We start from the raw sequence: 15,797 nt of genomic DNA, 5'->3' as shown, positions 1-15,797 counted from the left end.
CGCTACAGATAGTGGCGGACTTCACGGACTGTGTATCGTGCACATGGGCAATGAAGCTTAAGCATGTCTAAGAAATCGCTGCGGACGCGCGATTGATCCAAATTAAGCTCCAGGAAGTCGCGTCGCCATTGAAACGTCTTAGTTGGCTTGTGCATGGAGTTATGCAGGTACGCTTGGTTCATACCCATAGTTGGCTCTAATAAGGGTACGCGGCCTGAAATGGTATTGCTATTTTTGTCATCGCAAATTATTGTGTACAAACTATTGCTGCCTCTGCCGTCGGGACTGCAACAGCTACTAATGGGATTGAAACCTTCGCCTGTGATGCCCCTGGATTCTCGTAGACTTAGTTTTTTGACTCTGATCATGTTTTGGAGACATAGTAAGAAAAAGTCATCCGTCAGCTCAGCGCTTTTTGTAAAGTGGAATTCCTTGAGCTGATCTCCCCAAGCATGGATGAGATCAAAAAAGATATCCTTATGTGGATGGGAGACTTCACAATCAATGTTAAGGACTTCCAATGGTGGGCCTAGGGATGTGAAAGAAGTAGTGGCAGCCATTTGCGGGTCAGCGACTATCTGCGAATCGATAGTAAAAGCATCGAAGCCTGAAGCTACAATTTGTTGTGGTCTCTTCCTCAAAACGGCAGAGTTTTTCGCAATAACAGCTGTCAAATCTTGCAGCCATTCTCGCGGGAGGATAGTATCCTGCATTTGGATCTCGATTTTGCGCAAGCTTGACCATCGCCACCAACCAGAAGACAAAACAGCTGATTCTGTAAGCTGCGGATGCCCTATGGGTTGCGCTACCGAGCTGGACGTGTGCCCATCAGCAAAGGCTACCTGGTTTTCATTTAGCTCCCACGCCTGCCCTGAAATTGCGTTTGTCGCTATGTGGTAGGTCAGATGTGCTGGGTCAAGTGCCGGTGTAGCAGGGTATCCAAAGATATTACAAGGGATTACAGCATTCATCCTAAGACGTTCGATCCTAGACCAGTCGTGCTCAATACTATCCATACTTCCTAGGTCCTCTAGCGTTATCGTTGTTAACTTCAACATTTTGTCAAGCTCTCGCGTCCAGACTTTCGAAATCACAAATCCGACAGAAAAATGTACGTGACGAATTTGAGGACTCAGTGATGTCATTGTCCCAGCAAATTTCCTTGCTACATCCTCTGGGGGCTCTATATCTGTCCATATCAGCCTTAGATGCGTAAATGGAGATAGTCTCTTGAGAATACGAGCTATGATCCCCACCTGTGAGCCTCCAATTAACACACGTAAATCAAGCTCTACGGTTTGAACGCACTTTGCAAGGTCTAGGCTATAAACTTCTAAATAACTATCCAACATTGCCTCGAGACGCGTCCGAGCAGCTCTGTTTAGGAAGATAAGGATATTAAGATATAGAGGGAAGAAACAGTGCATAAAGTGAATACACTCAACTGAAAAAGTCATTAAAAATGCGTATGGTATTCTGACATAAAAACTACATTTCGGCTTATGATCTGTTTAAATTACCTTGATTGTTCGAATGTTCCGCAACAGAAACAGGGGTCTGAGGGCTCTATGCGGCAGCTTTCCGAATCTAAAACGATACTCTGCCAAAGAAGCTGCAGTGCTGCAATTCTCCACTGACGATTCACTAGAGAACAAATGTATAGATCGGATCGCAAGGATGTGTGTGTTGTGGGATGAAAGTATTGGTCACGGTGAAGCTGGTAAATCATCTCTTCTTGTCCTAGATCATCATCTACTCTGTTAATACCTCGCCTATGAGGTACGGATAGGAATGGCAGATTTGTACAGAAAGCGGATCCAATGAAGGAACTATCGTGGATGCGACGAGAATAGTAGGTTTGTGTGATTGTTTCTGCATTACTGCTACTGCTGCACGGACTAGCAATAGTTGTTGACGAATCCGAAAGAAAGCTTTCCGTATCAGTTGTGTTCCCACCTTCACTGGGAGTTCTACTGCTGTCCTCAGGCTCGGATTCATTCGAGTAAGAGCTAGTTGAACTTATCCTTTGGAGCTCAAATCGAGTGTTTTGGCTTTCTGAGCTCGAATAGCCAAGACTATCGCTGTCTTCGCTGTGATCTGTTTCCCAACCAGCCACACTATTCTGATGCTCGACAGTAAGGTCTGACATCATGTTATTTAGAGTTGGCTCCTTGTCCTGAGATCTACTTTGACTGGCTCCGTCACCGCTGTGAGTTTCCGAATCCTCATACTCTTCGGAGTCTTCGTCGCCGTATTCGAACCCTTGATTGGCATGATCGTGGAGGTCCACCTTACCAGAGGTGGATGGAGCAGGCCAAAAGGGGCTTTGATTACTTGTTAACTGCTGTTGATGGTAGTGGTCATAAAAAGTACAGCTGTACAATCTATTCTCATTTTGATGGGGCGAATAGCACTGGCATGAGTGGTATTGATGGGGGTATTGCTCGTTTAACACCTGCCTAGTGTATTTAGCAGCAATATAGTCATTGTGAGGCCAATCGATATCCATGAGGTACGGCTGGAGATGATGTGACAGCGACATAAGCCCGGTATGGCAGTAAGATCGCTTGCCAGCCATGACTCTGGCACGATCCCTTTCTTCAGCCAGTCGTTTGAGGTTGTCGCTTGGGACATACAGTAGGTTTAAGAAGATGCTATTTAATAGCTCCAAAGGTATATTTGTAGCAGAGTACATACTGTAAACATTATAGTGGCCATATTCATAGTCATTTGAGCCATTTGATTCGTCACATAACAACGAATTCTCGTCTTCTGGTTTGCAAGCGTAAGAGCCGCATCTTTTTTTGACTGGGACCAGGATTGAATCGTCGGGATAGGCTAATTCTTGCTGGCTATTGGAAGTGGCCGTAGACTCAGACACAGGCCACATGGCGATAGTATGTCCTGCTCGTGTATTATTGGCGTTGAACACAGGGCCATACACAGTCAGGCTCTGATTTTGTTGTGAAGGACAGTGTAGATCTTTAGACAGATCAATGACTGACTTTGAGATTCCATTGGAAGGCTCAGATTCATATGGAGTATTAAGAAGGGAATCATTGTTGAGCCTCAACGAAGCACTCGCCTTTGTCGTGATAGCTGTCAAAGGAGTGAACCAGGTCACGTTTGTGTGTTTTTCTAACACCATACTGAAGACAATGAAGATAGAGATCAACAATGAGTTTCTTTTTATTTTGTGCTCACGGACTATTTATTTTGGGAGCACATTGACTTACTGCAGGGTCTAAATTTTCTTCTCTTCAATAGATTGCAACTAAATGTTGAATGAGCCAATGAAGAGCAAATGAGAAGCAAATGGGAAGCAAATGAGGAGAAATAAATATATACAGGAAAGAGGAGACTATCAGAAGGGTGGTGAGGAATATAGGGTCGATTTCTATTTTAATGGAGTGTGTATGTACAATAAAAAAGACAGAAAAAAGGGCTAGGGTTTGCGTCCCAGGAGAAGCGTTGAGGGAAGGAGAAGGAAAGCAGAAGAAGCTGCGATCCTTATGTAGAAAAATGATGAACGATCCTTGACGAGAGAGAATGAAGAAGCTTTTGTCAGAAGCCTGTGCGAAACCATCGGAAACAACTCTCTGTCTTTTCTCTCGCTCTCACTCTCCGTGTGCTTTGCTTTGGAGGGTGTATTGTTATTGTTACTTGTTGAGGTGTTTGAAAGGCAGAGGGATGTCAAGAAAATGGATCAAGGTTGTGAAGCAACAGTTTAGAAGCAACACATTCGGAAACACATATATTCAGACACAGACGGGGAGAGAAAAGACAATACGACAACAAGACATGCTGGACATACAGATGAATGCAGTCTATGCTAAGGCTCATGCTGTTCTATAGTTGAAAACGAGGAAAAAGAAGAAAAGAGAACAAGTGTTTCTGTGAGCCAGGGGAACAGACACCAAAAAGAGACACAAACAGAAACAATTAAAAAGGGTCGCTAAGAGGAATGGAGATAGTGATATTGAGCTGTTTTAAGTCTTTAGTGATCCTTGAATTCATGCCATGCATCCTTATTTTTCATCTATCTTTTTGCCCGAGGCTAGCCTGATAGCTTAAAAATTCTTTTTGCTCTCTTTTAATCTTCCTTCTCACTGGACCACTTTTTCTACTCTCGGACACTTGTTTCATTCAAGAACATCGGCAAGCGACCCATGCACCCTAACCTGACCTCTGCAGCTAATGTTCACTGTCAGACACATCGCAGTCGTCATTAGATCCATCTTTTTATGCTGAAAACAGACTGTTCGGCATATTCACATTTGATCAAAGATTTGTGTCCTTTGGTTATCTTTTTACAAATGACAGCATCTTTCAGATGCACGGATGAAAACCCTTCCTTTTTCTGTCTTCATCAGCCAATCAGAAAATCAGAACATTTGTTGCCAGTCAAGGTTTCGGTGCCTTGGCCATCTCTGCATGTTTCTCATGAAAGAATAAAGTCAAGGAGCTACTAAGCAAAGCAGTTAAATGCTAGATAAGGAATTAAAACGTTTTACTTGTAGAAGTTAGTCATTTGGTACATTTCACGCTTTGCCTAGTAGACGCGTATTTGACCTACGAAAAGTCTGAAAAAAAGACGGCACGTGTTTGTAATACACTCTAGAATTGGGGTGGCGGGTCCAACTTTTCATGGAAAACAGGGTGGGGAGATGGAATGTTGAAAATAAAAATTTATCTGATGCCGAGTATAAAGTTCTTGGTAATACCATTGGACATTTCTTTTCTCGCTTGCTTCGAGAGTAAATATGGGATCCCATTTAGCTCACATTACAAGTGGATAGCGACTCTTTCATATGGCGTCCCTGATTAACAGTATTTTAAATCTTCGTTCGCTTTTACGTACCTGGACTTTAGAAAATGGCCACTTTTTTTTTTTTTTTTTTTTTTAATACATGTATGTATATTAGACTTTAAATAACGTCCCTGTGAATTGTTCTAGTCATGGAATGTGATGAGTTTAAAGGACGAGTATCTTATCGATATCAGGATCTACTTTCAGTCGTGCATCTTCATCATCTATTCTTCGTACTGTGTTTAATATTGTGGAGGATGAAGGTTTGTCCAACCTTTCTCCAAGGGCGCTGTTGTAAGGATAGCGTGGTAAAAATTATCTTGCATTTGCTTTGATCAGTTAAAAAACAAATACTGCATTTGTCCAACATTCAAGTTTTTTTAAAAAAAAACCTGCTGTAACTACACCTCAAAATGACGGAACGATGGGATAAGATATTTCCTGAGTGATACAGTGCGGTTGAATTTTTCCCGGTGTAAGGACGATTTCCTTTTTGGACAATTCAAGCTTATTAAAATGAGGAAAGCTTTTTTTTTTTTTTTTTTTTTTTTTTTTTCGTTGAAGTCATTCAGGGTGATGCGAGCTTGCGAAGTCAACGCAGCAGGGCGATGCGAGCCATTGCGAAGTCAAGGCAGCACTATATATTATACAAACCTGGCAATGATGCTTTATAAAGCCAAAGTGATCGATCGGAATACGAAATTTTCGTTTCGCATGGGTCGGCTCTCAGAGCCTTGTCAACTAATATATAAACCAAGCACACATCCTTTAAACGCACATCTCTCTCCTATCTTGTCTTGTTTATTCCACAGCACTCAACCCTTCTGTTCACCTATTTTCTTTTATCGGATTTAAAAAAAACGTGGAGTATCCTTGATATCTTTATTTCCTGAAACAGACAAAAAAGTCAGCCGGTTCACTTTCTCGGCTCGCCTTTTTTTTTTACTTTCTCATTCTTTTATCTCATACACAATATTCATTTATACAGATACAAAGGCACAGTATATTTATTCTAGTCATGTCCACTGCATTAACTCAAACCTCGCAGATCAAGCGCTTGCTAGCTCAGCTCTTGACTCGATCCAATGTCTCCAAGGCCATTGGCGCTTATTTACTCTACATCATCTTCAAATACCGCAACTCAGTCTATGGCCTACCCAGCCGGTTTGATATTCCTGGCCCACTCGCTGTTCCCTTGATCGGAAATTTGCTTCAAGTCATTTTCTTTCCCCGAAACCAGCTTTTGCAGAGACAGACGGCCAATCATGCTCGCTATGGCAAAATCTATGCTTTGACAGTTCCAGGTGTTGGTCGTGTGTTGAACATCGCGGATCCAGAGATGGTTGACCATGTGCTGCGAGTCAACTTTTGGGCATATGAGAAGGGTCCTCATCTGAGAATGGCGTTGGAACCCTTGGTTGGTGGAGGTAAAAAAAATAAAATAAAATAAAATAAAGTGTTGGAGTATAGAAATAAATTGATCTAATCTTTACATTTTTTGGGCATATTAGGAATCTTTGGCGCAGACGGCGAGGTAAAAATGACTTTCACTTCCTCGTCTTAGAGGCTATAATCCCTTCTATAAGTGCCTCTAATCAGTATTTCATCAATTTTGCATATTTAATAGCACTGGAAATGGCAACGAAAAGTTGCAAGTCATATCTTTAACGTCAAAGCATTCCGTAACTACACCAGCACAGTCTTTGTTCAAGAGGCACAGTTGGTCATAGACTACCTTTCCAAAAAGGCTGATTCCGGTGAAGTTGTTGACCTACAAGACTTGTTCTATAAATATACTTTGGGTGAGTAGTCAACTACGATGCTGAAAAATTCCATGATGACGAGCTTGTTATTATACTTGAATAGAAGCATTGATTTTTTTTTTTTTTTTTTTTTTTTTTGCTTTTGTTTTGTTTTGTTTATATGTTTATTCATTTGCTATCAAGATTCATTCGGTGAGATCGCGTTCGGCCAGTCATTCGGGACTCTCACTAAACCCGGCGATGAAGTACCATTTGCTGCGGCCTTCGATCGCCTAAATCATGCGCTCTCAGAACGTCTAATGATCCCTATCTGGAAGCTCAAGGATTGGTGGAATGGCGAATTGGATCAAGTGGACAAGGATACCAAGGTCGTCAATGAATTTGCATATCGTGTCATCCGTCACCGTCGTAAACATGGCAACCAAAAAGATCATAAGGACCTGATGCAGCTCTTTATGGAAACCGCAGATGAAAATGGCGAACCTTTGACAGACGAAATGTTGAAGGATACCCTCAACAACTTTATCTTGGCAGGCCGTGATACCACCGCACAGGCACTGTCTTGGACTTTTTATCTGATACACCGTCAAGGAGCCAATAGGAATATCGTTCAAAAGTTGGTAGAGGAGACAGACACTATCCTTCAAGGTGGGGCTCCTACATATGAGTCCACGAAGCAGCAGAAGTACGCAGAATCTTGTTTTCATGAAGCATTGAGGCTCTATCCTTCCGTTCCCAAGAACATCAAGACCTGTGTCGAGGATGATGTCTTGCCTGGTGGATACAAAGTCTACAAGAACGAAAAAGTTGCATGGAGCTCGTGGGCTATGGGCCGTAGTACTTCTATCTGGGGCCCTGATGCTTCCGATTATAAGCCCGAGCGCTGGCTCACAGGAGAAAAGCCTTCACAAGCAAAGTTTGTAGCCTTCCATCTGGGGCCTCGCACTTGGTAAGGAAAATTCCTCTTGCCTTACTTCATTTTAAACCGTCTTATCATGTATTTACAATTTTCTAATATCATGATTATAACCGCGTTATCCTTATTTATTTATGTAGTTTGGGGCAACAGTTCGCAACGATCGAGGCTATTACAGTCATGTCGATGCTTATGCAAAAGTTTACATTCGAGCTGGTGGAGCCTAACAAGGAGCCTGCCTACCACCCATCATTGACCTTGCCTATGGCTCATGGCTTGCCCGTTAGACTGAGGCATCGTGTTGACTCCCAGACAAGCTAGATTATAACTCAATACTCTCCCAATTAGCTCTTTTAAGGATAGTAATAACAATAATAACTTGCCATTTTTACTAAGGAAGTTACTCTAAACCATATTTCGTATATTATCATTTTTTTTATCTCAACGTTCATGCCAAAGAGGTCCTGGCAATAGTCCTCCTTATCCTCGTCATAAATGCTTCTTTCGCATCTGCTCAATTTCTTCCTGAAAGTATTCAATCGCGGCATGGTTATCGCAAATTTGATAAGCATTTTTGTTTGTTCATCCCTGAAACCCCCCACATTTAAATATTCCAAATCTGGGTAACAGCAACTATAGCCACGGCACAGAACATTATTACCGCCATCTTTCCCATCTGCTTCGGTCTTTTGGTTCACATGTAGACCATTCCCATTGTCTCCGGTGATAGTAGTAGCGCTATCTATGAAAAATGCTCGCCCAGACATCTTGAACGCATATGTGATGACAAGCTTTTCAAGTTTTAGTAGCTGTCGCATCCGTTCTCGAAATAGGTTGTTTTCTTCCTCGCCATACAGGATAATTATATCAATGCGGAGCGACTCTAGAGGAGCTCTCCACGGTTACTGAGCAATTTTCTCGATAGCACCGCTGCCATTATTGTTACTATTAGTGTTGATTGTAGGCGCAGCAATAGTAATAGGCTTAAATAGATCGACACCGTAGCTCTGATCCAGACTGAGCTTTTTTAGTGCAAGACATTTCTTTAACATAAAAGAGATGCCTGGAGATGACACCTTACAGTCATCGTCCGTATTAAAGGACTCGAGCTTTGGGCAAAACTGAGTAAGGACCATAAGAGTGTTAGTCGACAAAATTGCGTCTGTGATGTTGAATTCCTTTAGCTGAGGAAGCCCCTGGAATAAAAGGTCCCAAACATGATCATCATATCTATACCCATCCAATCTTAGAGTCAAGGAGATAAGATACGGACAAAGCTTTGGGATGGCTCGAGTTAAAGCTTGCTCACTGCCTTTGTAGATTGTAAGGCATGTGAGATAAGGTGCATGTGTAATGACGCTTTCAAGCAAAGGCCCTGTAGCTGGTGCAATCGAAAGGCTTTTTAGGGAATACTGGGGAGTGCTGATATGAAAGTCAGATGTGTCCGTATGGTTGTTGTTATCTCGTTCAAAAGTCGTTCCAGAGCTAATACCGACATCGTCAATGACCTCAATATCACCAGTCGAACATTTAGTTAATTTTGGGAACTCGAAAGCTTGACGTAAATGGTTCTTTCTGGCGGCATTTCGATACAAGTGTAGAACATAACTGCCCGACCCATGGAAAACGATTCTAGCCCTTGATATCAACCAGCATGACCGGCCTGAATGAGTCGCGGCAAGATAAACTCACAAACAATGGGTGGCAAGTGGAGTTCAAATAATTGACTATCGGTCAAAAGCCGCCGTTAATTGCCCGAGAGCCATCTGTAAATGGATTAGGTGACGTTTCAAGATGTGGTGGCTCTAAAGTTTCTTGTTGACCTTCGGTGGTGGAAGCGGATAGAGACTGTTGCAGCGATGGTAGTATAATTGACTGGATCCCAAATATTCGATAGTCAAACTCTGCAGGTGTCAGATTATAGTCTACAAATTTGAGGGATTGTAGATTAGGACAGTGGCCTATGATGGTTCCCCGGTCTTGGGAATCCTTAGGCTTGACCATGTTAAGGTGCTAACCGTGACCATGACGTATAAAATCGCAGTGCACATGCGTGCGGATATCTCTCCATAACCTTGGGTTCCAGTCCTGGTGCCATTGCTTCGAGACGAGTGCACATGCCGCTATATTGTCCAGGCTTAGATTCGATGCAATCAGTCACCGCAATTCATCCAGAGCAAGAGCACGCTCTTGCGCTTGTTTCTGTAGTAAAAGCGAGCATTCTTGATTTGTGATCTCCACCTGTGTGTTTCCCAGAAAGAGGAGAAAAAGGGAGGGGCGGTGGAGGTATGATAAGGATTGCGGAATAAGGATAAATATATACCTCTTTTATATAGCGATGCATAGCTCGAATAAAGCTTGTTGGAATATGCGAGTTGGATCCAGAAACGACCTTGTGGCAGTGCATTTGCTTCGATGCTTTAATACGGCTATAGGCACTGAAGAGTACTTAACTTTGGTCAGCGGTAGTTAAGAGGCATGTCAGAATCAAGGAGACCTGAAATACTGAAACCGAGTTCATGGAAGAGAGCCATGACGATGGATAAGACATTGAGTCATCACCAAAAGTATATTAAATTGAGTAAATTATTTTCCGTTTCCTGACAAAAGATGTATACGTCTTTTAGCAAGGGCTACACCACTAAAAGGTTTTTTGATAGCATTTGTGCGAAACCTTAGTTGAAGCCGATAAAAAACAATAGCTACGGTAATTAATGATAAGATTCGTTTTATTCCCAAAGAGAAAAATAAATGTTTGAAAGACGAAAGATGCTATTCACCCTGCTTTGTGGCAAATTTACATGTCATTTGGGGGACAGAATCTCCCGCGGTCTTGTGCTTCACCAGAGCAAACTATAGGAACTAGAAAAGAACCAATAGATTCACTAAACATATGAATAACGTACTTAAGAGATCCATAAATGACAGTACCCATTTGTCATCGCCCGGACTTTTTATGGCCTGAACAAGGCTGGCATTACATTTTCCAGTATGGGAGGACAGCATCCCCTCAAACTTCTACCATAGTGTAACTCCAACAGCAATTACAAAACCAATAAATTCTACGACATATATCCTAGAATCATTTCCGGACGTGGTAGCAAGGATTCTTAAATAATCAACAATTCAAAAGAACGAAAAGAAGGAAAAGAGGCCTTTTATAACCATTTTACGCAGAACTACTTATTTCATTCAGGAGTCTCATATAAGCAGTGTCCTGATTATGCTGGAGCTATGATCCGTTTCAAAGCTGGGAAGCATGTGTAGGTTGGATACGAGTCCCTCCAGAAAAGGAAGATGCTATAAATTATTAAATTGCAGAGCCAAACACAGATCCGTCTAATTGCCGACACTTATTGGAGAATTGATGAACCTCATCTTTAAACCGTTTGGGGCTCCGAGTTCTAGCAGGCCATAGTGTGGAAAAAATTGGCCAAGAATTGATAACTATACAAATATCTATGATATTATTTTCTGTTTAAATACAGGGTTTTAAATAATGTACATACCCCATGATGCCTTTGATGAACTTTTCTTTGGATGCTTGATCTGCATATTTGGACGGAAAGCCAGGCTAATGTTTAAATAACAACAGGGTGAGTTCGACTGCTTGCATTTTTCAAATAAGCATCAAAGCAAAGGACTCTATGCTACCTCTGCAAGTAAGGACTGCATCCAGTTACGGCATTGCTGAGGATATTTTCCAATGAGTGGGTATAGCGTATCATTCAACTGTGGCACCATACTCCTAGGAACATGTCCACCAATACCCTAGGGCAAAGACAGATGGGTAAGTTTAACGGGTCATCTTTCATTATTATAGCATAATAGAGGGAGCGCGAAAAAACAACTCACAAACAGAATGCCACGCATCATCTGAGGTCCTATCCGGGTCATGAGTGCATCTACTCGTTGCTGCAACGCAGGGTAGTCATGGTTCTGGTTAACGAACTCTACCTGCTCGATAACAATATGACAAGCCTAAATTAGTTGCATTAAAAAAGCATTTATGATCATAGTTATTTTAATGTCATGCTTTACCAAGAATAATAATGTAGCCTTTAATGCCAGGCGTTCCTGGAGGGCAAGTCCTGCTATGGCAAAGTTCATCAAATTATCTGTTTGCTCTGGAGGGATACTATAGAATGCAAGCGGTGCATGGCGAACGAACTGTACCACGATGGTAAGTATTCAGTTTAAAATAGCATAATGCAAAGCTACATCGCAGCAAACTGAGTCAAAGTCATTTGGCCTCATACCTGCGATAGAACTGCAAAGAATGAGTGAACAATGTCCGGGCTTTCCTCCATGTCTAGATTGTTTGGAATATTCGTGTCAGACTTCAGATCATTTTTCTGCAAAAGAAAGAAAGAATAAATAAAAACAAGGATAAAACATACTCGCCATAGACTGTATTCCTTCCATGGTACGACTCACAAGGGCTGATAGAAAATGTGTGAACACAGTCTCACTCTCTAGTTCTGCCTGAGTTCTTGCTTTAATAGGCATGTTAATGGAGTTTGAATGGGCTTCCAAATCCACTACTTGCACCATGGATGATTTCCCATTACGGTCAAATAAACTTGAGGCTGAACTCTCATTTAAACTAGTCGCAGCAGCACCAGACCCAAGTTTGGAAAATAATGAACCTCCAGTAGTTTCAAAGTAATACACAGATACAATCTTAGCAGCTGCATCAAGCCAGCATGGAAAAGCATGCTGTCGAAACCCGGTTTCGACAATATGGATTAAGGTGGGAAACGGAAGATACAGCGGAGAGAATTGCGATACTGTCATCATGGACTTCACGACTTGGCACACCTTCTAAATAGCGCAACATAATGGAATTATTTCAGTGTGAGTAGATAGGCAGTTTATGGAGTTACAAACTCTTACAGACGACCCTATATTTTTACCTCAATAATTATCGGTTCATGCGGCCAAACCATGATAGTTCCTTGGATAACTTGCTCCATAGACCGCGTCAACTCGACTGCCATGCCTCCTGTAGCTAGTACTTTGTTCCTATCCTCTATTGATTTTTGATAAATCTGGATTCTTTCGTCCTCAGTCCGGATCTCTTCTTCAAGTGGCGACTGGAGTCCACGGCAGCATGACAATAGGAATTCAAGCTGCTGCAACATCATGGCTGAAAGTGGCTCCAATTCTGTTTCGCCATTAGCACCTTGATGATGCGTAGCGGTAAGTTCGTTACCGCCAGTTGCTAAACGCTGCTTCCTAGTTTCGAGACATTCATTTGATCTTGTAAAGATGTCACCCAATAGGCCCTAGACATCAAGCATTTGGTTAGGGTCAAGGCCTGGTAAATCAGTTTCATCTTTGAGTAACATAGGCGCCTATCATACCACAAGTGGGTTAATGCTGCGTTCCACAGGCAAAGTTTGGATGACAGTCGCGATTGAGAAAACAACGCTGCCTTTGATCGCAGGATCGATAGCGCGCTCTACGTTCGCAAACACAGTCATAAATGCATCAATGGCCTCCACAAGCAACTCGCGGCATGTATCGCATATATTCTTGAGAGCCTTGGCTGCATATGGTGCTAGTTGAGGAACCTCAAGAGCTGGAATGACAAAGTTTAAACTCGACAGCAAGAATTGAGGGTGGGATTTGAACCAATCTGCGTAGGAGCCTATTAAAACGGAGTGAACGAATCACAAACTAAGTACTTCTTGGATGAATTTTAGTGATTTATGCTCCGGCAGAAAAGTTCGCGACATTTTTTACCAACAAGGCCCAGAGCAGTTTCACGAGCTCGACATATGACATTTGTAGGGAGCCTTCCAAACACTTGATTACTGAAGAAGCGAGGCAGTTGTATGTTCTCACTATGCGGTACCACCTCTGATAAAGCTTTCAGGCAATAAAGAGTCGCTTCCAGATGCAGAAAAGCCGTCTCTAGCGGTAAGTTTTCATTAATGTCGCTACCTGATATTGAGACTTTTCCAATTTCGTCCAGCTGAATGATACATGTGTCTATAAGTAGCGACAATATCTGATCATGAAGGACATGGTATGAGTTGATCAAAGTATCTGCAATCTCTTGTCGGTGACCAGTAAATTCCTGTCTGATGTCTCGCGCCCATGATATCCACTCCTTGTGTGGTGGATATTCCAACTTTTTCCTGAGAACTTCTGCTAATCGGGTATAAACATGGACCGAGGCTTCCTTGATTGTTTGCAGGGATTCTTTGTTCAGACCAGTGATGGAGGACGCAGACGAAATGGTTGACAAGATTACATGCCGGTCATCATCCAAGCTTTCATGACTCATCATACCGCCTTGATCTTCATCATCTGCGTCATCAGGTTGTAACTCACTTAAGGATTCCTGAAGCATATACCAGAAATTGAGAGTTAAATCACTAATTGTCTCATCTTCGGCGTAGTATCCAGGGAATCCTGCGAAACCCATCATCATCTCTAGGTAGACCACAATATCTGACCTAAGGAATCTGGCAGCAATCCAATCTGAAAAATTGTCCCCGAACGTTGACAGGAGCTGACACAAACTTTTACTGATATCTTCATTTTCAGCTAACATTGGAAAAGAAAAGGGATTAGACAGTTGGAATATACCATGCTAATAATAACACAGCTATACATACCCTGAATAGACTCTAGATGTTTAGCCCTCGCCCACTCGCTTGCAAAGCACGGCATCAGGCCTTCGCAGACAGTATTTTGGTGCTTTGCCGCAGCTGTAGAAGACATGATTTCTGACCAAACATCTGCTGCAGCATCGAATGTCTCGTCATGCAGCAAGGAGTTTAATGCCAAACCCAAAACAGGCTGAATTACGCTGCCAACATATTGAAGACATCAACAATGAGTTTCTTGTGAATAATAACCAGAGTTTGGTCCTTTCAAGCAGTACGTAGATATGAAGGTATTTCCAAATTATATACTGGGCAATAGACTTACTCGAAAGCGACTCCATACTGAACCCAACTCTTGAAGCATATAAGAGCCTTCTGTTTAGATGCGGAATCGTTGCCAACGAGGATTTTCTGAATAAAGGACATGATCAATGGAATACCTGTCGATACTTCGCCAGACAACCGACTCCTATTGTTTTTCGATCGTGTAGGACATAAGAACGGGAAGAGTAATTTCAATAACCACAGTAACATCGGTTTCATTTCCTGGTATCTAACCGCCTATAACTACGATCTATTATTGCAGTAAAAGTCTTCGAACCTTTGCATGGGTTCAATCTCAGCACGACTAAGTTCCTCAGCAACAATTGTCATAAAATCAAGTAACGCAGCCTCCATTGCTTGCTGTGACATGAATACACCATCAATATTTTGATTGAGATGTGCATGAAGGTCCTGGTAGAAGCTGCGAATGAAGTCTGACCAATATGTGGGAACAGCACGAATGGCATATGCCGATAGCTATTTTTTTTTTTTTTTTTTTTTTTTTTGTTGATATAAATCAGGCAAGTAACTTTCAGTGCCAGGGAGTATAGACATCAATTGGGGGTTAATCAAACGTTTTACTCAAACGAGTGACTTACTGCCAAGCATAGCTTTGTTCGGATGAAAGCTGGCCCATTAGAGTAGCGAGCAATCCATCTAATTAGCTCCCCGCGCACCCATTCAATCCTATCCTCAGGAATTGTTTTCCTGTGTAATGAGGCAAACAATGTTTGTAAGGACTATTGATGAGATCTTCCTGAAGCACCTTTTCTGTACCACATGCCTCATTTCTGACCGAAAAGCTTACCAATCCCTTGCAATTTTGACTTGATAGGTATGTGCACCAAAAAACTGACTGTTCTCACTCTACTCGAAGGAGTTACAAGTAGTTTCAGTTGCTGAAACGTGGTGAAGGTACGAAAATGATTATATGTAGGATTGTCAAATGTACCTGAGATGAGAGCAGACGAGGCGCCAGTTCCCAAGCAAATGGTTCCTTTTGCAAATTATGAAGATACTCCTGTGCCGATTTTTGGTAAGCTGAATCCTGACCCGCATAAAATTGTTGGATCACCTATATTGGACCCGAAATATGTTAAAATCATTGAAAGCTTTTTGCCACATCGAAAACACGTCATTGTATTATCCATAGTCTGAAGAAGAAAGTCCCAATTGTTAATCGGATTGCAGAGGCAACCATGATCTTTAATGACTGGAGTTAATCCATGTGACATGCCTCTTCAAGTTGGAGAAGCGACGGAACCGCCATGACGACTTTCTATTTGTTACTACGCCAGAAATGTGGATCGTTGAATGTCAAGAACAAACCGATGAGCCTGTGGTGATACCGTGGCAATAGTCAA

The 15,797-nt window shown here is 42.1% G+C and overlaps 4 protein-coding genes across 4 annotated transcripts; 1 reads left to right on the top strand and 3 right to left on the bottom strand.

The window, feature by feature from the left end:
- Positions 1 to 2: 2 nt before the first annotated feature.
- Positions 3 to 3,148, bottom strand: BCR41DRAFT_373742 (hypothetical protein; the record flags this gene model as incomplete). Its single annotated transcript, XM_022026809.1, has 2 exons — positions 3 to 1,377; positions 1,521 to 3,148. 2 exons carry the CDS (start codon positions 3,146 to 3,148, stop codon positions 3 to 5), a joined length of 3,003 nt encoding a protein of 1,000 aa, XP_021877975.1.
- Positions 3,149 to 5,601: 2,453 nt separating this feature from the next.
- Positions 5,602 to 7,900, top strand: BCR41DRAFT_360413 (cytochrome P450). Its single transcript, XM_022025357.1, has 5 exons — positions 5,602 to 6,237; positions 6,322 to 6,344; positions 6,438 to 6,612; positions 6,757 to 7,522; positions 7,630 to 7,900. Exons 1-5 carry the CDS (start codon positions 5,829 to 5,831, stop codon positions 7,808 to 7,810), a joined length of 1,554 nt encoding a protein of 517 aa, XP_021877974.1. The 5' UTR covers positions 5,602 to 5,828; the 3' UTR covers positions 7,811 to 7,900.
- A 491-nt stretch (positions 7,901 to 8,391) lies between these two features.
- Positions 8,392 to 9,493, bottom strand: BCR41DRAFT_399810 (hypothetical protein; the record flags this gene model as incomplete). Its single annotated transcript, XM_022029095.1, has 2 exons — positions 8,392 to 9,127; positions 9,276 to 9,493. 2 exons carry the CDS (start codon positions 9,491 to 9,493, stop codon positions 8,392 to 8,394), a joined length of 954 nt encoding a protein of 317 aa, XP_021877973.1.
- A 1,170-nt stretch (positions 9,494 to 10,663) lies between these two features.
- On the bottom strand, positions 10,664 to 15,775 carry BCR41DRAFT_360409 (armadillo-type protein). The gene is made up of 17 exons (XM_022025356.1): positions 15,671 to 15,775; positions 15,386 to 15,508; positions 15,242 to 15,300; positions 15,033 to 15,141; positions 14,711 to 14,910; positions 14,435 to 14,578; positions 14,119 to 14,312; positions 13,238 to 14,047; positions 12,856 to 13,142; positions 12,406 to 12,777; positions 11,890 to 12,313; positions 11,749 to 11,801; positions 11,531 to 11,659; positions 11,345 to 11,446; positions 11,144 to 11,260; positions 10,999 to 11,063; positions 10,664 to 10,893 (listed from the first exon to the last, which is right to left on the bottom strand). Exons 1-17 carry the CDS (start codon positions 15,701 to 15,703, stop codon positions 10,800 to 10,802), a joined length of 3,315 nt encoding a protein of 1,104 aa, XP_021877972.1. The 5' UTR covers positions 15,704 to 15,775; the 3' UTR covers positions 10,664 to 10,799.
- Between the last annotated feature and the right edge of the window lie 22 nt (positions 15,776 to 15,797).

This window comes from Lobosporangium transversale (assembly GCF_002105155.1).
Source record: "Lobosporangium transversale strain NRRL 3116 chromosome Unknown BCR41scaffold_42, whole genome shotgun sequence".
Taxonomy (NCBI): Eukaryota; Fungi; Mortierellomycota; class Mortierellomycetes; order Mortierellales; family Mortierellaceae; genus Lobosporangium; species Lobosporangium transversale.
This window is presented reverse-complemented; position numbering and strand designations above follow the sequence as displayed.

Bases quoted from the DNA above. Each gene is read 5' to 3' on its own strand.
- BCR41DRAFT_360409 (XM_022025356.1), bottom strand. From the start codon at position 15,703: ATGGCGGTTCCGTCGCTTCTCCAACTTGAAGAG. The intron at 15,509-15,670 runs GCATGTCACATG...GGTCCAATATAG, and splicing joins CGCTTCTCCAACTTGAAGAG to GTGATCCAACAATTTTATGC. The intron at 12,778-12,855 runs GTATGATAGGCG...CTTGATGTCTAG, and splicing joins GCAGCATTAACCCACTTGTG to GGCCTATTGGGTGACATCTT.
- BCR41DRAFT_360413 (XM_022025357.1), top strand. From the start codon at position 5,829: ATGTCCACTGCATTAACTCAAACCTCGCAGATCAAGCGCTTGCTAGCT. The intron at 6,345-6,437 runs GTAAAAATGACT...CATATTTAATAG, and splicing joins TCTTTGGCGCAGACGGCGAG to CACTGGAAATGGCAACGAAA. The intron at 7,523-7,629 runs GTAAGGAAAATT...TTATTTATGTAG, and splicing joins CATCTGGGGCCTCGCACTTG to TTTGGGGCAACAGTTCGCAA.